This window comes from Microtus ochrogaster, unplaced genomic scaffold, assembly GCF_000317375.1.
Source record: "Microtus ochrogaster isolate Prairie Vole_2 unplaced genomic scaffold, MicOch1.0 UNK18, whole genome shotgun sequence".
NCBI lineage: Eukaryota > Metazoa > Chordata > Mammalia > Rodentia > Cricetidae > Microtus > Microtus ochrogaster.
This window is the reverse complement of record NW_004949116.1, coordinates 4,028,248-4,051,459: the sequence shown is the minus strand read 5'-3', so window position 1 is coordinate 4,051,459 and position 23,212 is coordinate 4,028,248. Positions and strand designations below refer to the sequence as shown.

The window sequence follows — 23,212 nt, the reverse complement described above, 5'->3', positions numbered from 1 at the left end:
CAGTGCTCTTAACCTCTGAGCCATCTTTCCAGCCCCCTATTTCCTTTTGAAAAAAAGAAAAGAAACATTTTTTCCCAACTGAGAGAGCAAATACTATATTTGTCCAAAGAAAAGCTGACTTTTTTTACTCTGGATTACCACTAGAAAATGATCACTGGGGGTATGCTAACAGACCATGTTCAGGAACACATTTCTATATCCATAGTAATGCACAGAGACAAGCCAAACTAAATCGACCCTACATTGGCCTGTACAATCTGAAAAGAGAACTGTAATTATTAGTCTGAAGTTACACACGGTTTAAAATACTTCAAATATTTTGAAGGTACTGCTTCAAATAGGCATCTCAGAAATCTGCTGCTGAGATGTAAGCAAGCCAGTGTCCTCGAGTGATGGCAGATTACATTCCAATGCAGAAGCAAGTCTTCAGGACGAGCAGTCTCCTAGGCATCATGGGGCATGCTGTGACTTCTGGCACAACAGTTTCTCTAAAGCAGATAAGGGGAAGAAGGTGTGCCCATGTAGAAACATACTGCTGAACTGCTCTAAAATGATTGCCCTTTAATGAATACAATAAAAATGTCTCTTTAGACTAGTATTTGGTTTTTAAAATACCCATCTGAATTAAGTAAGCCCAGGGAATACTTTTTATCAGCTTAATCTTACCAAAAAATGAGGTTTGTGGCCATCAACATTAGTAGGACAAATTTATTTATAACAAATGGTTTAAATGTACAGATAAAAATGCTTACTGATACTGTCAGAGCTTCTTGCAATTTGACAGATCAAATCTTATTTTTATTCTTCAAAGCCCATGAAGAGGCGGTATCGCTGAGTTGCATTCACTAGCAGGCAAATTGATTAATCCCTCTCCATAGAACCTTAGCCCTTGATTATACCTATCAGGCGTTAAGCAGCATTATTCTGGAGTGACAACACTTGACAAATTCCCCAATCATTTTCCTCAGCCTTTGTGGCCCTGCTAGCTTGTATTAACCCTGATGAAAAATTAATTTTCCTTATCTTCTTCTAAACCCCAAAATCCAAATCCGCCAAACTGGCAACTCTTTCTGTAAAGGTATTATAAAAACCTCTAAAAGATTAATTGCATGTCTTCAGGTGACATTAAATTAATTTCTGTACTCATGACAGACATTTGATACTCAGCACTGAAAGGACAGATAACATTGTCAGGACACACAGAAGGACAGTGGAGTGGTGTCCCAGGGCAGCCTCTTATGAATTCTCCTTCTGATAAGGCCACACTTCACTGTCACCAGCAATGTAGATGATGATGCAGCCACAGCCCTTGTCACACAGGTTTCTATTAAGGACAACAATACAAGCCTATCCCAGCAATCTCTGGGAGGCTTGTTCAGAACAGCACAATAAATAATATGCAAGCTATGTGAAGTTTCCAAGCACAAATATGTGTAGAATTCTATTTTCTCTCTATAGACTGCTGGACTACAGGAGAGACAGGGCAGAAACAAGCCAACCCTAACCTCCTTGCCCCAGGTGCTGTGTGGGGTGTTAGAACATCTTACATTTGCAGTCTGTCCCACCCCCTTCCAACCCCCCGCCCCGTCATCAGGCATGCTTACAAACCAGCAAGCAAGCACACTGGGGACAAAAATCTGGAATATCTCTTCAGGTAATGGGTCCAGAGGGCAACTACAAACCAAATCTGAAAGGCCAAAGCCACTTGACTAGCCACATCTAACTACTGAACTTCACTTCGTGAGGGGCGTGAATGTGTCCCACTCTACCATATGAGAACCTGGCAGTTATTTGTAAGTGCTTACCCATGTAATAATCTTCCATTCTGAGACTAGGTATGTATGAAGAAAGCTTTAAAGAGAAGAATTAGCTTGTCTTTAAAGGAAATCAAAACCAAAAAACACCAAAAACACCACCAAAGCCTTGAACTTCTGAGGAGAAAAAAGGTCCAGGGGCAGCTGGCACAAACTTAGCAGGTGAAAGTGAAAATGTACCAGAAATAAGGCTCTGCTCTGTACAATACCGAGGCTGCTCAGGCAGTGGGGCTGTAAGCTGGTTTTTTCAGAGGTGAGGCTGCAGGGGCCTCCCCCAGGCAGCTCTGCCCCTGCAGGTGCCTTCCCAGTACAACCCTGTTACCTGCTGCCCACCCATGTCAACAACCATCTCCCCGGAACTCTATCCATGGTCCTGTCCTTTATACCTGTGAAGACTATGGTCCCAGTCAATTCTACCTCGACCTTTACCTCCCTCCACCTGAGCCACCTATACTGCCATACTGCCTACAAAGCTAACTTCTCCAGAACCAGGCAGGGCAGAGCCGTGTCCCCTAAATAACAATTTCAAACTAGCAAATGTGACAAATTGACTACTTCAAAGTTCCAAACAGAAGGCTGACAAGATGGTTCTGTGGGTAGGGGTGTATGATGCCAAGCCTGATGACCTAAATTCTATGCCTGGGAACCACATGATGGAAAGAGCCAACGCCCACAAGTCTTCTGACCTTCACATGTAAACCGTGGCACAACCTATCACCAGAATAAATAATTACGAGCATTTTTAAAGCTCAAAAGCAGCAAACAGACCTTACAACGCAATCCTATTCTGCAAACCAAATGAAAAAGGGATTTGGGGGGGGAAAGCAGAAGGTGGCTGAAAGGATTAACAGTAAAGATCAATGTTATCCTGGACCCAGCCCCTGTTTTGCTCATTTCCTGGTATTACCGACAAGGCTAGGGAACAACTGCCCTGCTCATTCTCAGACACCCGGAGAGATACTGTGTCCACTTCACTTCTGCTCTGAAACAAGAAATCCAACTATGCAGAAATTTTTAGTTTCATATTAAGTTTCTTAAGTATTTTTAATATCCTTTATACTGGCTGGTTTTATGTGTCAACTTAACACAAGTTAGAGCCTCAGCTGAGGAAATGGAGCTCTCCTTGAGATCCAGCAATAGAGCATTTTCTCATTTAGTGATCAATGTGGGGAGGGCATTTTCTCATCTAGTGATCAATGTGGTACCATCTTGGGATGATGGTCCTAGATTCTATAAAAAGGTAGACTAAGCAAGCAAGCCATTGGGAGGCAAGCCAGTAAGCAGGACCCCTCCATGGCCTCTGCATCAGCTCTGGCTTCTGGGGTCCTGCCCTATTTGAGTTCCTGTCCTGACTTCCTCCAGTGATGAACAGCAATGCTGAAGTGCAAGCTAAATAAGCCCTTTCCTCCCCAACTTGACTTTTGGTCGTGGTGTTTCGTTGTAGCAATGGAAACCTTACTTAAGACACCCTTGAACACTGTCGCTAAAACAGAAAGGCCTACTGACTGGGAGAAGATCTTCACCAACCCCGCAACTGACAAAGGTCTGATCTCCAAAATATATAAAGAACTCAAGAAACTAGACCGTAAAAGGCTAATCAACCCAATTATAAAATGGGGCACTGAGCTGAACAGAGAATTCTCAACAGAAGAACTTCAAATGGCCAAAAGACACTTAAGGTCATGCTCAACTTCCTTAGCGATCAGGGAAATGCAAATCAAGACAACTTTAAGATACCATCTTACACCTGTCAGAATGGCTAAAATCAAAAACACCAATGATAGCCTTTGCTGGAGAGGGTGTGGAGAAAGGGGTACACTCATCCATTGCTGGTGGGAATGCAAACTTGTGCAATCACTTTGGAAAGCAGTGTGGCGGTTTCTCAGGAAATTCGGGATCAACCTACCCCTGGACCCAGCAATACCACTCTTGGGAATATACCCAAGAGAGGCCTTATCATACAACAAAAGTATATGCTCTATGATGTTCATAGCAGCATTGTTTGTAATAGCCAGAACCTGGAAACAACCTAGATGCCCTTCAATGGAAGAATGGATGAAGAAAGTATGGAATATATACATATTAGAGTACTACTCAGCAGTAAAAAACAAGGGCTTCTTGAATTTTGCATGCAAATGGATGGAAATAGAAAACACTATTCTGAGTGAGGTAAGCCAGACCCAAAAAGAAGAGCATGGGATGTACTCACTCATATTTGGTTTCTAGCCATAAACAAAGGACATTGAGCCTATAATTAGTGATCCTAGAGAAGCTAAATAAGGAGAACCCAAAGAAAAACATATAGGCATCCTCCTGAATATTAACCTTCATCAGGCGATGAAAGGAGACAGAGACAGAGACCCACATTGGAGCACCGGACATAATTCTCAAGGTCCAAATCAGGAGCAGAAGGAGAGAGAGCACGAGCAAGGAACTCAGGAGACAATGGGGATGTTCTATCGGGAACTCACCAAGGCCAGCTGGCCTGGGTCTGAAAAAGCCTGGGATAAAACCGGACTCTCTGAACATAGTGGACAATAAGGACTACTGAGAACTCAAGAACAATGGCAATGGGTTTCTGATCCTACTGCACGTACTGGCTTTGTGGGAGCCTAGGCAGTTTTGATGCTCAACTTACTAGACCTGGATGGAGGTGGGGGTTCCTTGGGACTTCCCACAGGGCAGGGAACCCTGATTGCTCTTCGGGACTTGATTGGGGGAGGGGGACTTGATTTGGGGAGGGGGAGGGAAATGGGAGGCGGTGGCGGGGAAGAGACGAAAATCATAAATAAATAAATAAATAAATAAATACACCCTTGAAACTGTCCTTGGTTCTAGTGACAAATATGGAACAGAAGGCAGACAGCCCTTCAAGAAGGAGCAGGGGTCAGGGGCTGGAGCTAGAGCTCTAAAGGATGGGAAGCTCTGGGTGGCAGGCAGGGCAGAGCACATGTAGCAGCATCGGCAGAACCCACAACAGCAAGTCCTGAGCAATATGGAGGCTTGAGACATGGCGTCTCTAGACAACAAGAAAGGGTGTGGCAAATTCTACATCAGCCTGTGGCCATGGAGAGGTGTTTAATTAACTCTCTGTCAGACTGGTACTTCCCAAAGTGACAAAGATTTGAGGGATAAAATGAACGTTTCTGTTCATCTCAACCCTAATACTCAGGTAATTAGTTATGTCTTATATCGTCTTGTGTACAATGTTTAAAATAGAACTCAACCCCAAATCTGTAAAAACAAACAACTGCCAGTTTTATTTTTCTAGTTTTTTTCCCCTAAGCCAGCAAAACAAGAGTGAGAATATCAGCTCACCAGAACTTTCAAGTGGCTCTCACTGCTCTACATATTAAGACCCAAACAGCTTATGCAAGGCCCATCTCCAAACTCACTCACTCTCTGTACTCAACCCAGTGCCCTTCCTTCAGCTAGAAACTGCCACAGCTACACATACCCCCCTCCTCCCCACACACATACCTAGAAGACTCACTCCTTTACCCTGCTTTCTTCTCTACTCAGAAGCTATTTCTTCGGGTCTCCCTGTTATGTTACTCATCCCACTTCACTTCTGCTTGTGATGTGGGATTCTCCTCTGTATGCTGTTAATATGTTTTACAACCATTGGTTAATAAAAGAATCTGCTTTGTCCTATAGCAGGGCAGAATATAGTCAGGCTGGAAGAGATATAATGAGAAAGTAGATAGAGTCAGACAGACACCAAACAGAACCTTACCGGTAGGCCATAACCATGTGACAATACACAGATTAATAGGAAAGGGTTAATTTAAGATGTAAGAGCTAGCCAGAAATATGCATAAGCTAATAGGCCAAACAACTACTACAGTTTTCAGTGTAATTATTTTGAGTCTGGGTGGCCAGGAAACGAACAAGCAGTCTCCGATAAAATGCTTATACCTACTGTTATGCACAGGGTCCACAGAGTGCTCAGCTCATTGTAAAGCTCCACAAAGGCAGGCCTAGTGCTGTGACAACAGAGACCACAGCTGCTCTGCTGACACCATTACCACATACTTCCTCCCTGAGTAACTGGGGAAGCCAGAAGGCCTCACCAATACACACAAACACCAGAATCCAATAACCTTCCCACAAAAGGTAAGTCCCAAACAGCCTTTCCTCCCATCAGGTGTCCTGTCTCCTGGCTAGTACACAGGGGCATGTCTTGGTGAGTCCCTTGAGGTACTGAATTTAAACATGCTAAGTGAGAGTGGTGTGAACTTTTAATCCTGACACTTGGAAGGCAGAGGCAGGTGGATCTGAGTTTGAGGGAAGCCTGGTCTACAAAGTGAGTTCCGGGACAGAGAAACCCTGTCTGGAAAAACCAAAACAAACAAACCTTAAATATATTCAATTTCTCTTTTGAATACAAAACAACTATAACAAAATGTAGTAAAAAAAAATACATGCATATCTATACAATGCCTGCTAATACTCTTTCAAGAAATATGCACCCTCAGCAAAACCTAGCAGGTACAGCAGTGCCTAGTTCTCTTTGCAACCCCTAGAGGAAGGCACAGATATGCATTAAGGGCAATGATGTACTAATCCCTGAAGGTCATGGTCTTACATGACCTTCAAAGGCCATGGTTAAAGGTATACTTTGTTCCCAATCTGTGGTGCTTCTGTAAGGTAACGGGTCATTGGAAAGTGCCCTAGTTATATGGTACCTCTCTCTCCAAACATAATGAGGCTATCTTGGGTGTAGAGAATACTGTGGCATAGTAGGAAGAACCACTAAAAGCAAAGCAACACAGCGGTAGCCAGGTCAATACGATGGTAATGGAGGAGGGGGTTATAAGAGTCTTTTCTGACATTCCTGTCTTGACTACTTCCTGCTCTCCGACAGCTGCAAGTCATCTTGGGAATGCTAGAGATACAAAACATAGAAGGTTCACTCAAAGTGGAACCCATGATGCATCTTCCATCTATCATTGTCTATGATAGAGTGGGACTTAGTAGTGATACAACTATTCGGGGGTCACTCATATCACTGTAAGTTCCTTTCCCCTATGCTCTGTAAACTCACTGGCTCATCAAGCTGAACTTTGATCTGCCATTGGGATCCATGGGACAAATAAGTCTCCCCAGGAAATTAATGCAGTATTAATGTAACAGCTCATGAGATTTTAGGGACCTCTGCTCTTTTCTTTGTCTGCCTCTCTATCCAGCTGCTGGGAGACAGCCAGGCCTTCTCTGCCATGATGTGTCAAACAGCCTTGAAGAGGTGGAGCTTGGAGAAACTGTGGACCAAAACCTCTGACCTGGTGAGACAAAGTAAACATCTTCCTCCTTCAAACCTCACCTTATCACAGCAATGGAAAGCTGATGATCACAGCAGCCTCTGGCACCTGTGCTCCAAGGAACTGAAGCCTTATAAAGATAGGACCTACCCCAGAGCCATATAGAAAAAGGCTAAGACACGTCAGACAAGCTTGAGTACAGCAAGTAGGCACATGTTTAGAGAACAATGGAGAGTTCTCCATGGACACAGAAGCCAGCAGGAAGAGGCTCTCTCTGGCCAATCAGGACTAGATCTAGCATCAAAGTAATAACAGCAGTGACAGTTCATTGAAAAAAATCAAAGCCCACACCTTATTTGATGTTAGATTAAAAAAAAAGTAAATGAGGGTGAAGACGAGGCTTAGAGTATGACAGCTGAGAAATAAACAAGGCATGCTGGAATCGGCCACAGCACTGCTGGCTGGTGGGGAGAAGCAAGTATAAGAAGTGGAGCTCCTTCCCAACTACAACTTACAGAAACAACCAGGGGAGGCCAGCTAAAGGAAAGACTTGGGAAACATTAGCTGACCCAAGTCACCAAAGCTAAGCTCAGCAATGTAGACTAAGTCTGCACAGTTACACCAAGGACAGGCTACTTTCTGTAAGCAGCCTGCCAAACGTAAACAACCTCAAACTTATCAGGAAGAAGCAAAAGATAAATGCAAATTACAGTATAAGCCACAAAATCACTGGTTTTGCCCTTTAAAATGCCAACATCAAGGAACACAAGGGTCAAGGGACTGCTTAAGATTAAAAGACCAGAAACCAAACATGTGATTCTGGGTGAAAACCCAGGTGAGGCTTATGTACGATAGTATGCAGCTGTAGTCTCTAGTATCTCTGGCCTAAGTCAACACACTCTGCCTCCAACCTTCTCATAAACCATCTGAGGAAGACAAAGTGATCAATGATGAATGGACATTAAAAGACAACGTATGCTGGAGAGGTTGTGGGGTAAAGGGAACACTCCTGCAATGCTGGTGGGAGTGCAAGCTGGTATTGCCCCTTTGGATGTCAGTATGGTGATTTCTCAGAAAATTAGGAAAACAACCTTCATCAAGACCCAATCATACCACTTTTGGGTATATACCCAAAGGATGCTCAATCGTGCCACAAGGACCTGTGCTCAACTATGTTTATAACAGCTTTGTTTGTCATAGCCAGAACCTGGAAACAACCTAAATACCCCTCGACTGAAGAATGGATAAGGAAAATGTGGTAAATTTATACAATGAAGTACTACACAGCAGAAAAAAAATGACATCTTAAATTTTGCAGGCAAATGGATGGAGCTAGAAAACATCATTTTGAGTGAGGTAACCCAGACACAGAAAGACAATTATCACATGTACTCACTCATAGGTGGTTTTAAAACATAAAGCAAAGAAAAACCAGTCCATAAATCACAATCCCAGAGAACCTAGACAGTAATGAGGACCCTAAAACATACATAAATCTAATCTACATAGGAAGAAGAAAAAGACAAGATCTCCTGTGTAAATTGGGAGCATGGGGACCTTGGGAGAGGGTTGAAGGGGAGGGGAAAGGCAGGGAGGGTAGCAGAGAAAAATGTAGAGCTCAGTTAAAAAAAAAAAAAGACAAAGAGGCAGAGTGGGGTGAGGTGGGGGAGCAAACATAGTGAGATATAAGCACTTGGTGAAAGTAGTAAAGGGGCAAGGCCTCAGAACTTCTTTCACTGAAGGTGTAACAAAACAAAGTTCTTCCATGGCCCACAAAGAGAGAGACCCATGCACTGCCTCTCTACTTCTAAAGGAAGCCTAGTAATGACAATAAGGATGGGGAAAGAGATGGACAAATTCACCCAATTTTCCAACGCAAGCACCACAGGACAACTGGGACCTTCCAAAAGCAGTATTCTGACATCCTTTAAACATAATACAAAAGAGCCATAGCCAAACAGCAGGCTGTCCTGCTGGGGTCCTGCATTTCTCCCATTTCTCTATGTGCCCACAGAACCAACAACTGTTTTCTTTATTTACTGCCAAATTTCTAAAATTTTCATAAACTGGGTCAGGATAAAATCTGCCTGCTTTCCTGATACTAAACAGTTCTTTCTTTCTTCAACTAAAGGATGGTGTTGCAATGTTTACTGAGCAATGACCATAGCCTAAAAAAATGCACTTCATTCTCGTCCAACCTCTCATTTAATGATAGGCAAAGGAGGTCAATCAATCCAAGTCACTGAGGTCACTCAGAGATGAACTGGATGCCATCTCCCACGAACCAGATGAGGCTGTGGGGCTTTTCCCCAAACATACACTTATTTTAATTGTTTGTTTCTGTGCTTAATAAGAAAGAACGATTGATGACTCCAGCAGTTCACAGTATATAAACTTTTTATATTTTCTACCTTAGCTTTAATAATTAAACAGGCCAAGATTCAGAATTAAATCCAGCTTATGTCTGGACCTACTGCTTTGTTGTGTGGCACCAGGTGGGTCACATAATCTCCCTGAGACTCAGTTTACTTCCCTGTGAAATGAGAATGCCACTCTGCCCGCCTCATGGGCTGTGGGCATGCTCAACCCTGGACAAACAGTAGACACTACAAATGCCAGCAAAAAGCACAGTCCTCTTCAGGGCCTCGTGAACCATCTCCATCTGCCAGCACTTTTCTTTTAGAACTCCTCCCAACATCCAGATTAAGCCCATTCATAAGTAGGAAATTCAGATTCAGAAGGAAAAAAAAAAGATTGCTTTGTGTGACAGAAGCAGTCGAGATAGGCAACTACCCAAACATGGATTTTTCTGCACACAAAGCTGGAAAACTTCTATGTGTCACAGTGTCACACAAGAAAGTTAGCTTGACCCTAGAGAAGGAGCGCTTCAAGCTCTGTGCCATGATATAAGTTTCAGAGCAGCCAATGCCAGATACAATGCCAACGACAAGCCCTGTACAAATTGGACCATTTTCCTTCAACCATCAAAAACTACACAAGAAACAGTATCAAAAAATCATTCTTATAAAATTTTTAGGAATGTTTCCTGCCACCACAATGCAATAGTTTTAATAAAGAAGACCCAAATAGTTTCAATAAAGATGACTGATGCACAACAACTAGAAATTGCCTTAGGATAAATGGAAACAGGTCTTAAAGGTAACATAATTAAAGAAAAGACAGGCCTAGAACTTACTGTCTTAAACCCAGGTCTCCATCTTTAACAAAACATAGTTTAAAAAAAAAAAAATCCTAAGAAAGCCAGGTATGGTGGCTTTAATTTGAGCATCTGGTGGCATAGGCAAGAACATCATGAATGCAAACTACATAGCAAGCTCAGGGCTACATGAGACTGTCTCAAAAGACAAAACAAAACGTGAAGATGATCTGATTTTTAAATGAGCTATGGAAGAGAAGAGACATCCACTGTGATTCACAGCAGTCTCACAGGTTGTATGTCACTCAGAGAAGCCCGAAGAAGTTGAGAGATCCCCACTTGGTATGAGGTATAAGAACAGCTGGCACAGGCAAGCAGAGACAATATTGAGCAGTTCTGATCATGGAGCCCATACCCTGGCTAGAGAATGGCACCAGAAAGGAGACACTACTAGACACTTTAGATTTAATTACATAAATTCTAGGTTGAACAACAATAAAAGAGGTAGCTCTAAGGAAGCCTGTGCTCATTTCTGATATAAAATAAAAAAAAAATGTTCTCCAATGGCCAGCCCTAAAAAATACAAGTAACATTATACAGGCTGAGTAAATTGCAGTTATTTATTTAGGAAAACACACAAAAACTAAAACAGTGGGTTCTCGACCTGTGGGTCCCAACCTTTTCATAGGGGTAGCCTAAGACTAAAAGAAAACACAGACAGATACATTACGATTCATAACAGTAGCAAAATTATAGTTATGAAGAAGCAACAAAAATAATTTTATGGTTGGGAGTCATCACAACATGAGGAACTATACTAAAGGGTCGCAACACTGGGAAGATCGAGAAACACTGAACTAAAGAAAAAGAGGCCATGATTTTGAAATACAGCAAGTTAGGGGTACTACAAGGGAGGGTTTGGAAGCAGCAAAGGGAAGGGGGAAATGATATAAGTATGTTAATCTTAAACAATGAAATATATATACTGAAATACGCATACATATGTACATATATTCGCACACACATATATTATACATGTATAGATATAGATGTATCTTTCCAACAGGATATGTGGTGCATGCCTGCAATCATCCAAAGGAAGTGGTGCTATGAGGAGGTGTGGCGTTGATGGAGAAGGCAAGGCCTTGTCAAAGGAAACATGTTACTGTGGGGGCACGCTCTGAGGTCTCATATACGCTGTAGCACACGCTTTTAATCCCAGCACTGGGGAGGCAGAGGCAGGAGGATCTCTGTGAGTTCAAGGACAGCCAGGTCTACAGAGTTAGTTCCAAGACAGGCTCCAAAGCTACAGAGAAACCCTGTCTCGAAAAACCAAAAGGGGAATAATAATAATAATAATAATAATAATAATAATTTAAAAAAGCCTGGCTCCTTCTCTAGCACTATGTCTACCTGAATGCTGTCTTGCTTCCCACCATGAGGATAACAGACTAAACCAGAACAGTAAGTGAGCCACCACAATCAAGTGCCTTCCTGTGGACACAGTGTCTCTTCACAGCAATAGAAAACTTAACTAAGACAGGTGCCATGTTACAAGCTTGTCTTCCCCACACTCCCAGGTAGCCCAATTGTTACACCTGGCTCTGGGCCTAACAAGATTCTTAGAGGCGGAGCATAAGCACAGGCCTAAGCCCTCGGGTGATTCCAGTGCACAGAAGAAGACAACGGTGACTGATGCCTAGCAGCAACTAAGGGCAATAATAAAATTAAAAGTCAAGAAAATATGGTGGCACTTGATGCTGGAACATGCAACTGCTTACTTTTTGTAGTCTCCTAATTAGGCACACGCTGCAACTAACTCACAATTAAGTGTTCTCTTAAAAATAGTTTCTATCCACTGAGGGAGGGATGGCATGGCATTAGGAAAACACGATTTACCCAAGAGAAAAGTGAACCCCAACAGGTTAGCCAAAGTTGCCAACAGAATTAAAAGAGCTGCTGTGCTGTGGAATAATTCTTCTGTACACTATGAATATTTGTCAATCAAACTGGGTTAATAAAAAGCTGATTGGCGAATAGCCAGGCAAGGAAGTATAGGCAGGGTGCCCAAACTAAGGATGCTACGGTGCATAAGAGCATAGTCAGAGGAGTCACTGGCAGAGGCAGAGAAAGAAGACAGGCATGCCATACTGAGAAAAGGTACCAATCCATGCGGCAAAGCATAGATAAGAAATATGGGTTAATTTAAGATAGGAATTAGCTATTAACAAGACTGAGCTATTGGCCAAGCGTTTATATTCATATTCAGCCTCTGAGTTGATTATTTGGGAACTGGCAGTGGGGACAGGAAAACTCCACCAACACTGTTAGAAATGCTTGTCAGTACTTAAAAGTGAAAAAGACAGGTTAGAACCGGTTCCAAAACACTTGACTGGTGGCTATGTAAGTGGAAAAGTCCAAAGACTGTCTTTCCTATTTATTTGTTGTTCAATTAGGCAGCATGATTAGATACCTAATCTCTATTGCCAACCTTCAGGGGGCAGAGGTTGGCAGTAGAGGGTAGGTATCTTATATACAGCTCTTTCTACTAGTGTGGAAAGTTCTATTTCCAACAGTGACTATCTTCTCTTGAGCTTTTAACTAAATGAGACAGACTAACTTCTCAAGTATTAAATAAGGCCCAAAGCTAAGAACAAACACGTGAGCATTCACTGTGCCAACAAACACAGCAGCTTTGTATGTTAAATGTGACAGCTCATCTGCTGATCAGCATCTGAATCACAAAAACATGAGGAAAACATTCAGATAAAACAGAATTATTGACACTGAGTATTCTACACATGTAACTTTACTCAGTATTATTCTATAGAAGTGTCCTTACACCATGTGGGAGAAATTCTGTTTTGTCTCCATGCACTCAGCTAACTGACAAGCAAACCACATGGCACTGCACGTTCTTCAGGGCACTGCCTTCTTCCATAGGTGGAAGCGTGTGTGGTCAGAGGGGAAGGGATCCACTTTCTTGTGTACAAATTTTGTGCCTTTAATCTATTGCTACAGTTGGTTTATTCTAAAGCCTCATGTTCACAGGGTTCCTGTTTTCCCAATTTACAATGGAAAATGTATATAGTAAGTATCATTTTCATAGAGCACAACAAACATATGGACAATGGCATTTGCTTTAGAAGCCACTGTAATCAATGCAATGGATATGGATTATGCACTGCAACAAAGTTCTTACAACTGGAAGAAAGCAAGTATCCAGTACCCTCTTCATGAAGACTATGTGCAGGAGCTTGCTATTTAGAGCACTGAAACTGTCCTGATTACAGTGCAAACTGTACTTCCGGTGTCTCATTGAAAACCACCATAATGGAGTGCTACACTTTTGAAATGACATGGTAAGGTGACATGTTTTCAAAGGAGGATTTCTCTTCAAAATATAACAGGGAAAAGGGTCTTGAGCACAGGTTTAATAATAGTCCATGCTGTTTGAAAGTGGATCCCTTCCCCTCTGACCACACACGCTCAGTGACCCCATAGCTATAAACAACTATCATGTGTATAGGAAATTTTACTTCTATGACAAACTTGAAGTTCAAGTTTGTTGGATTATGAGAAATTTGTTTAGTACACTGTTATTTACAAAACTAAAACTCAGAAAGATGTAGCTGCAGGACATCACAATGGCTGTTCACTATGCTCAAGACAGCTGAGATAATACAGACCCAGACAGAGGCAGATTTTGCATGACAGTCCTCATACCAACCTTGAGGTTTGGCTAATCTACATGACTCTACCAAAGGCCAAACTCAATTCTTTTGTGGAGACTAAAACTCTCTAAGGCAAACAAATTTATAGTGAAATGCATAAAATTTTGTCAACTTACCCCTCCAGACAACTTAATCACCCTGACCTTGGAGCTGACGTGTGGCCCATCTCCACCACCTCCACTGTTGGCCCTGTGCATGACAGTCCTCTTCACCCCTGGCTTGGTGTCCTGAGGCCGGCCCTGGAGGGAGGTCACTCTGGCTGCCTGTGGGGAGTGGGGGGCCTCCTCCATGTCCATAGGCTTGACTTGGAGGACTTTGTGTGGCAGCTGTCGAAGATGTTTCAGTGGTCTCACATGCTGTCCTTGATGCTGCATGTTAGCACCAGGCGGGACAAAGTTTACTGCCTTGGGCTGAACATTAGCAATGGTAACATCTTGGTTTTTAACAAGAAGTCTGGTTTTCACATTCTGCCTGCACTGTGTCCCTGGAAAAGGCAACAGTGGGTTACCATTTGTGGGTGATGGTGTAGCTGCCAGCTCCTCTTGCTCTGCAGGGTTCTGTGGACCATAGATCTGTTGTTGCTGTTGTTGCTGCTGTTGTTGCTGCTGCTGCTGCTGCTGCTGCTGCTGTTGCTGCTGCTGCTGCTGCTGTTGTGCAAGTCTTTCCAGTAACTCCTTCTTTCTGGCACCAGCCTGCTGCTGCCTTCGTAACTCCTTCTGTTTCAGGATTTCTTCTCTCAGGCGTTTCTGCTCCTCTATCTTTAAACGATATAGCCTTGTCTCCTCATCTTCATCAGGGAACTGAAATGGAAAACAAGGTTCACTTTACTTTATAGGGCAGGGTGGCCATTTCAAACAAATGAATTTCCCCTAAACCTTTCAATTCAGTATTTGAAAGAAGACATTCAAAAATCAGCTTAACAAGATATATAACTCCTCTAGGGAGGGGAAAAATTATACAGCTAAACCTAATTTGGAAAGATCTTATCAGAATATTAAAAATGAAATAATGTAAATTTCCACTCATTTACAAGTTTGAAACCAATTAAACTATTCATTTAAGATATCAAAATATATTTCAAATGGGAATGGCAATAGCCATGAGTCCCCGCTGTCACAGGGGTTTTTATCTGGCTCTTCCCTGACAAACCAACAAAAGGTGGGGTGTAAATGACCTGAAAGGCCCTGATTAGAACTATTGATTTTTCGTACAGAATTTTCAGCCTGATCTCAAACTCATTTGTCACACAATAATTGGTTATAATGAACAGCACAAGTCAATCTTTCTGACCTTGAACTCACACACACTCCTCAGAATCAAAATGCTGCCAATTGCAGTATTGGAATATTAATAGTAAGTGAATCCCTTGAATATCCCAGACCCAAATTATACTAAAAGTCAATACAGAGAATTCCTTTCAAAAGTCCAGTAAATTTTTTTAATAAAAAATCCAATGAAGAAAGTTTATAACTTAAAAATAATGTGCTGTTTTTTTTTTTTTGTTTTTTGTTTTTTGTTTTTTTTTTATGATCACCTCTCCATAGTCTTTACAGAAGAATGAGATTCAACCTATCTGGGATTCACCTAATTACAAATCTTGCCTATCTTGTGTAAATCTCAAGAATTAGAAATGTAAAACAAGCACAGAGCTGGAGAGTTGAGTAGGTACTCCATGGACTTCTTGGCATGGGCTGACCTGCTTCTTGTCCTAGGACAAAGTCATGGGCACATTTCAAACAAAACTAAAGGTAGGTGAGTGAGAGATTGTTACTCAGCAGGCCTGAGTAAGAAACCTGCAGTCCAAAAGCAAACGATGCAGGAGCAGGATCCAGATGCACTATTTCCTAACACAGCAGTAATTCGTCAACATTTGTTTCACAAGGGGTCAAAAAAAAGTTAAAGCAGGTTCAGAGATATAGATAAAAATACTTAAGATTTATTCCTTTCTAAGCCAATACCAACTAAATGAATCAGAGTCATTAAGCTACCCATAGCTAAGCAAAATAAATGTATTTCTCTAGAAGAAGAAAATACAAGCCTGGTTCCACTTATGTGTACAAAAAACTAAACTAAAATAAATTAAGGCATTCAACCTATACCAATGCAACCTCTCAACTTTCTATTTTACCTTTATAAATTATCTGCCTGTGGTAACTTTACAGAAGAATTTGTGGTTAAGTCTAAAATGAAATAAAAAACCAAGGCTGATTCTTCCTCTCCTTGTGCTATTTAGCCATTGCTATCATGCAAGAAATGTGTATGTGAACCAGACTGAACACATATACAGGTTCTAAGCTAGCTATATAAACAAACCAAAGGCACTATCAAATTTTTAGCAAAGAACCACTTTTTATTATTTGGAGTGTGTCTAATAATACCTCTTTATTACCTCCCCCCCCTTTTTAAAAAAAAAGTTTGAGAAGGATCTAAGTTGTCCAGACTGGCCTTGAACTAGTGATTTTCCTGCCTCAGCCTTCAGAGTAGCTGAAACCACTCCATTCCAGTCAGTAGTTTCATAGTTTTCTTTCATACACTGATTATGAAACCCACAATCTTCCTTTTAATGACAGTTTATTAAAAGACATCCAAACATCTGACTTCATAATTTTTCTGTGATACAATTAAAACCATCATAGTAATTTATCAGAAGACTTAAATGACAAAAACCTAATTAAAAGATTAAAACAGTATAAGCTGGTTTTTAGAAAGAATGAATGAATTCCTTAAATTCTTACTTAAGGAAATGCTCCATGCTATCATCACACTGAACACTGTAATAATCAGCTAACTGGTAAACTGCTTTGTTACATTCAGCATGGATTTCACTGGTGCTCACATAACTCTCTGCACTTGTCTGTGCCCAGCTCCCAGGTATACCCTGTTTTGTTTCATCCTCATTCAACAGGTAAGAAAGCTGAGGCTTGTGAGAAACTAAGGACTTTAAAATCGAAGACCACATAAAATACTGATCCACAAAAAGTCTACACCTATTTTAAATTACCAAATATAAGTAAGGCCACAGAACCAGCTGGTTTTGTGAGTAGAATTTGTTGGTACAGACCACATCTGTGCCTGTAAGAACTATTTATAAACCGCCTTGAGCCACAATGGCAGAGCTGAATGATTATGCTGATCTAGAACATTTATAAAATCTGGGATCCTTTAAAGAAAATATCTGCTAAACCTGGGTATATTGATTCTATATAATAAGGTAATAATTATACAAATAGACCAGTGAGAATGTCAGAGTACTCACGCATACACCAAGGACTGAACATGCAGGCTGCTTAAGGTGCTCTGTCACTGAGCTACATCCCACAGAAGTAAGAGTATTTTTTATCAACATGTCTTTTAGGTTAAAAGAAGTATCTACTTGGGGGGAATAAGTGGACAGTTTCTGGATAAGCCAACTAAGCAGAACATATTGACAGTCAGGCTCCCTATTTCAGAACAAACAAGTCCCAGGAAAGAGGTCCTACCTCTGGTTCTGCTTTTGTTTCTTCCTTAGGTTGAGCCCCAGGGCTAAGTGGCTTGACTTTTGCATCAGATTTTCCCTGGGAGCTCCTAGAAGCCACCACAGCCCTGGAGGGTGGAGATGTGTTGACAATGGGCTTCACCTGAGCTGCAGGTGTGGAGGAAGAGCGATTACCACTCATTTCTAAAACGTGTGAAGGTGCTATGGGGAGTTCACGCAGATTACTGTTTCTGGGAGCTGTGGGTTGCATCTGCTGCATGGGCCGTTTGCTTATACTCTGAGATGCTGCATTCTGTCACAAAAAGAAACACAAGCTTATTAGTGAGTAAAAACACGAGGGATCGCTGTCATCAATAGCTGCCTTGTCTTGTGAGGGGTAGATCCCTTACTCGGGCAAATACAAATGTTGCTGTGTGCCCTGTTGGTTCCATAAAGATATAGTTTTCATTTGTAAAGGTCAAATCCAGTCATTTTTTCAGTATATAAACCAACATTTTTAACAGAAGTATGGGCTAAAATAACAACAAAAAAACCCATCAAGGACCCAAATATAATCAATGTTATTCCTATTTCACCTAAGTTTAAAATTGAGCAGGAGAACCTGACGCCATGTTTCAATATTATAAAAAGCTTTCCGGAGGAGAAAGGTGCAGCAAAGGATAGACTTTTCTATCACAAGAAAAGTCTTGGTTATCTTCCCCCTGGACATGCCTGGGAAAGAACCCATAAATCAAGAGATAGAGGTGATTGAGTCAGGCCACTACCTTAAAAAGGAAATCTAGTCTCACATGCCTTTCCTCTACCTAGAAATCCCCTTGACGTTTTCATCTAAGTCATATTAAGATATTGCCGGTGGAGACGCACGCCTTTAATCCCAGCACTCTGGAGGCAGAGACAGGTGAATCTCTGGGAGCTAGAGGCCAGCCTGGTCTACAGAGCTAGTTCCAGGACAGGAACCAAAGCTACAGAGAAATCCTGTCTCGAAAAACCAACCAATCAAATAAAAAAAGCAAAACAAACAAACACACATGCGCGCGCGCGCGCGCACACACACACACACACACACACACAAAGAGGCAGAGTTAGGAAAATAGATTCAAAGCAGTTTGGTGACCTGCTCAAACTATGAGGATAAAAGTACAGAACTAAAAAGAAGACTTATAGACAGGAACAGTAAGCAATATTACGTTTTGTCCTGAAAGAGACAGTAATGTCAGTTACTAATGGACAAGGCAATGGTAGCTACATTTTACTCTCACAGCAACCTGTCACCTTCCAGTTCCTTTCGATGCATGACAAGAGCCACATTTGCTGACAGTATGTAAAATGTACCACCACAAACAAACGCAAGTTAATTTCCCACAACTGAATGTAAGCTCTTATTCAGAACCCCGAGAGGCCGATAACCTAGAAAGGCTAAGCTGCTTGCACTGGTGGAATGACTACCACCCAACAGTACTGTCTAATCACTACAGAAAACCCAAATACAAGAACTAAGTAAATATTAACATAGCCTTTAAGGCTCAAAAGGATAACTTAGTATCTATAGTTTAAAATCTTCCCCAAAGTGCTATTAAAAAATTACAGTTTCACTTTGGAAAATATATGGCAAATTTATTAATTAATTAAAAAAACAGCTGGAAAATGATCTACCACAGGAATTTTAAGCTGAGCCACATGTAGTACTCACATGCCGTAGGCCCTGACGTGAGGTGCACTGCATCCGACTGCTGTTGGGCTGAGGCTGAGCAGTCTGCACATGTGGTCTGAACTGCGGCTGAGACATGGGCATCAGAGGAGGCGGAGGAGCGGAAAGGTGGTGGTGATGCTGGTGCTGCTGTGGCTGATGCTGAGGGGGAGGCTGATGCTGTGGAGGAGGCTGATGTGGAGGCTGGAGGGGGGGCTGAAGAGGTGGCTGGTGCTGGTGATGCTGGGGCTGCTGCTGGGGCTGCTGAGGCTGGGGCTGTGGTTGATGAGGTGGCGGCAACGGAGGATGCAAGGGTCCCTTCCATTCCAAAAGAAAGAGAAACAACAGCTTACAAACAGTGCTAGGCAGATTTCATTCCAATGTTTTCCTTATAAATCTCGGCACAAGAAGATGCATGGTGAGAACAGCGTCATAAATGCAGCTATCAGTTGGTGGCACTACCTTTGTATGCCTAAAACATATGCACCATCATAAAAGGCAACTTTCTACAGCAAGTTTAGATGGTACACCAAAGGCAGTCCACTAGACGAGAAAGACCACAATGACTAAATTACCTAAAGATAAAAGTACATAGACAAGGACACACTGCTTTCCTACCGAAAAAAAAAAAAAGACACACCCACATGGTCATGGCAAGAGCTGCTCGGTAATGGGATGATATAATTTCTTTAAACTCACCTATATTCTAATGTTTCTATAACAGTGGTTCCATTTTTTAGATAAAATTCAAAATATTTAATAACCTCTTTGAACACTGAAAATAGTTATTTTCTCTTTTCAGCTTTAATATTTTTTAAATTTCCTTTACTTATTGCTCTACTGGCTGTGTGTATATGTGAGTATATGTGCACCAACACAAACATGTGCCACAATATACACATGGAGGCCAGGGGACAACTTGCTAAAGTCTAATCCTTCCACCATCTGAGTTCTAGGGGTCAAACTGGGGTGCTCAGATTTGTTAACAGGTGCTTTCACCTGTTATCTCTGCATCTCTAGATATACTATTTAGTAACTGATTTATGTGTACGGTTATTTTAGGTGAATGAATGTCTATGCCCCATGGACACGTCTGGTGCCTACCGCAGCCAGAGGAAGGCTGGGATTGTGTGGGACTGGAATTATAGATGGTTGTGAGTCACCATGTGGGTGCTGGGGATTGAATCCCATCCTCTAGAAAAGCAGCAATGGCTCTTTATGACTTAAAGATCTCTCCAGCCCCTAGGTACACACTCTTATATATTTTCTATGTATCTAAACAGTTGAGTCAAGTGTACTATGACACCAGCTCTCTCTCCCCCTTTTTTGGGTAGACAACATCTCCCAAATGCTGGGATTAAGGAATGCCACCACAGCTTGCTCAATCTCTATGCATCTTGTAGGTTAAAAAAAATGAAGAAAATATGCCAGGTAGGGAAAATGTCACAAACATGTGTACTGGCCAGTAAATACCAACCAGCAGAGGGCGCACAAGCCTGTCACATACAGAGTGAGAAGCTGTAGTGTTCTTCCCCACCAAGGCCTTTCCCTTCCTAGCAGGAAGGTGTGGTGGGAAAATACTACCCCAGATGAGCAAACACAGCATCAGGGCATACTGTAACATTAGGTTCAGTAGTCTAATGGTAAAGTCACTCTTTAAAATTCCAAGGATGAAAAAGCTCAGCTCCAAGAAAATGAGAACCACTTTTTTCATATTCCCTAGTACTTAAGAAATACTGTTATGAAGGCTGGCTGAAACAAACAGTATACTTAAGACTGGTACTCATACCCTTTACATAATGTTAAGTTGGCAGAAACAACCAAAACCTGAAACTTTCCTTTCATGAATCACAAAGGATCAGCACCACACAGATAGTTTACCTCAAGGCTGGCTCATGTGCATACCTGGAGGTTAGGCTGTGCATGTGTAGGCAGGAATGGCTGTCCTGGGCTGGGTAGGAACGGCTGTCTAGGAGGAATGAAAGGCCTGGCAGTTGCTGACCCTGGCTGGCTAAAGTGCAGGATCCCCACTGGGCCTGGGGGCTGCAAGGCTGGTCTTACTGGCCTCTCTCTAGGGAAAACTGGCTGCTGTCCTTGCTGATTAAATGCTGGTCCAGGCTGAGTGAATGGTAAGGGACTCTGAGTGGGGACAGGATGGCTGCTGTTCAGGAGCGTGGGAGGGGGAGGCGGTGGAGGACTTCGCTGTTCCAAGAAAAGATGGCTGGGGAACCTTGGTTCACCTGAAACTGAACAGTAACACAATATTATTAGAAAGACAATCATTTTCAGGAACTACCTCACCATTCCCAAATGTTAGGAGCATATTTTATAAAGAATTCTAGATTTTAGCTATCTTGGAATGGTTTTGTGGGTCGTTTTCTATAAACATTTCCTTCTTTGTATAAGAGTATCATATTTCAGATTCAATTACTGTCAAATTTTAGCCACTGAAAAGATTGGCAGAATCATTATGACATATTTCCTAGTGGAAGATAAATTCTGTTTTAGCAGTAACTGCACAGGTCCACCATTCAATGTAGCTTCTGTCACTCCACCTTGGGTGGATCATACCCCTTTAAGTACCTCCCAAGAAGAAAGGGTCTCGTTCCTGAGGTGGTGGTGGGGCTCTCCACTGGTCCTGGAGAGGAAGTCGTGGTGGTTGGTTAAAACTGTTGGGAACAGGTCCGGGTGTGTGCTGTGGAAATTCTGGAGGGCCCTAAAGAACAATGAAACAAGAAAAAAAAAAATCATGTAGTTTTCAGAATATACATATAATCCTAAGCTTAACAATATCATAACTCATTTCTTATGGTCAGCCTACTTCTTTCTATTGTCTCTACGCATGAACATAAATGAATATAAATACCTATGTGCAAATCTAAATGAATTTACATAAAAGTGATTTTTGCCATAATAAAACAGTCCAGAAACAGTCAAAACTCAAAATGCAACATCAAAAAATTAATTCAGAATTTTAACATTACTAGAAAGCTGTCGTGGAATATTACCTCAATTGTGTAAAGGTGTCTTACATTGTTTCACCTTGCCTGCCTAAGGCACCTGATTGGTCTTATAAAAAGTTGAATGGCCAGTAGCTAGGAAGAAAAGAGATAGGTAGGGTTGGCAGGCACAGAGAATATATAAGAGGAGAAATCTAGGCAAGAAAAAGGACAGGCGGGGGTGGTGGTGAGATGAGAACAAGGGAGAAAGAGAGGGCCACACCTGGGGTCGGAAGCCAGGCAGCAGCCAGCCAGAAACAAGCAGCAGGAAAGTAGGAAAGAAAGGTAAAAAGCCCGAGGCAAACAAAGATGAAGAGAAACAGGTGAAGTTAGAAGAGCTAGTGGGACAAACAAAATAAGGCTGAGCATTTCATAATAAAAGGTCTCTGTGTCCCGATTTGGGAGCTGGTGTGCTTCACTGAGATAGTTAAAACTACAATGTCAGTATCTAAGGAAATCCGACCCATTTTGTAATATCAGAAATACTTTTTCTGTTGCCTTTAAAAGTTTGTTCTGGGGACAGCAAAATGACACAGTAAGTGAAAAATGTTTCACACAAAACCTGATGAGATGAGTTTGATTCCCAGAAGCTACATCGTGGAGGAAAAAACTGACTCCTGCAAATTGTCCTCTGACCTCCACGCGTTCACCCATACATACAAGCACACAGAACTAGTAAACCAATGTAAAAGTCTACTTTGAAGCTGGGAAGATGTCTCAGTGATATTTGTATAAGCATCAAGACCTGAGTTCTGATCCTCTGCACTCAAATAAACACAGGATGTGGCAGCACAGACCTCAAAGGCCAGCACTGGGGAAAAGAAACAGTATTTCTAGAGCTTACTGGCTAGCCAGTCTAGCTAAAATAGCTCCAGATTTAGTGGCAAACTATCAAAAGTAAGGTGGAAAACTGACTGAGGAAGACATCTACCAACAATTTCTGGCCTCTACATGTGTAACCATACACAAGACACATACCCACATACCCACATAAACACACCCAGACACAGAATGAAAAAGACAGAAGAGAGAAGAGGGGAGAGAGGGAGGGAGGGAGGGAGGGAGGGGAAGAGAGAGCGAGAGAG

At 41.9% G+C, this 23,212-nt stretch overlaps 1 protein-coding gene across 4 annotated transcripts in view; it reads right to left on the bottom strand.

The window, feature by feature from the left end:
- The window catches only part of Rbm33 (RNA binding motif protein 33), a 111,450-nt gene that overhangs the window by 16,745 nt on the left and 71,493 nt on the right, over positions 1–23,212 (bottom strand). For all 4 annotated transcript variants that reach the window (XM_005367457.2, XM_026789380.1, XM_013353889.2 and 1 more), the window contains 5 exons: positions 21,712–21,844; positions 21,034–21,374; positions 19,132–19,446; positions 17,446–17,733; positions 14,083–14,766 (listed from right to left, as the gene is read on the bottom strand). In XM_005367457.2, coding sequence (XP_005367514.1) covers positions 14,083–14,766; positions 17,446–17,733; positions 19,132–19,446; positions 21,034–21,374; positions 21,712–21,844 — 1,761 coding nt within the window. The remainder of the gene's footprint in view (positions 1–14,082; positions 14,767–17,445; positions 17,734–19,131; positions 19,447–21,033; positions 21,375–21,711; positions 21,845–23,212) is intronic.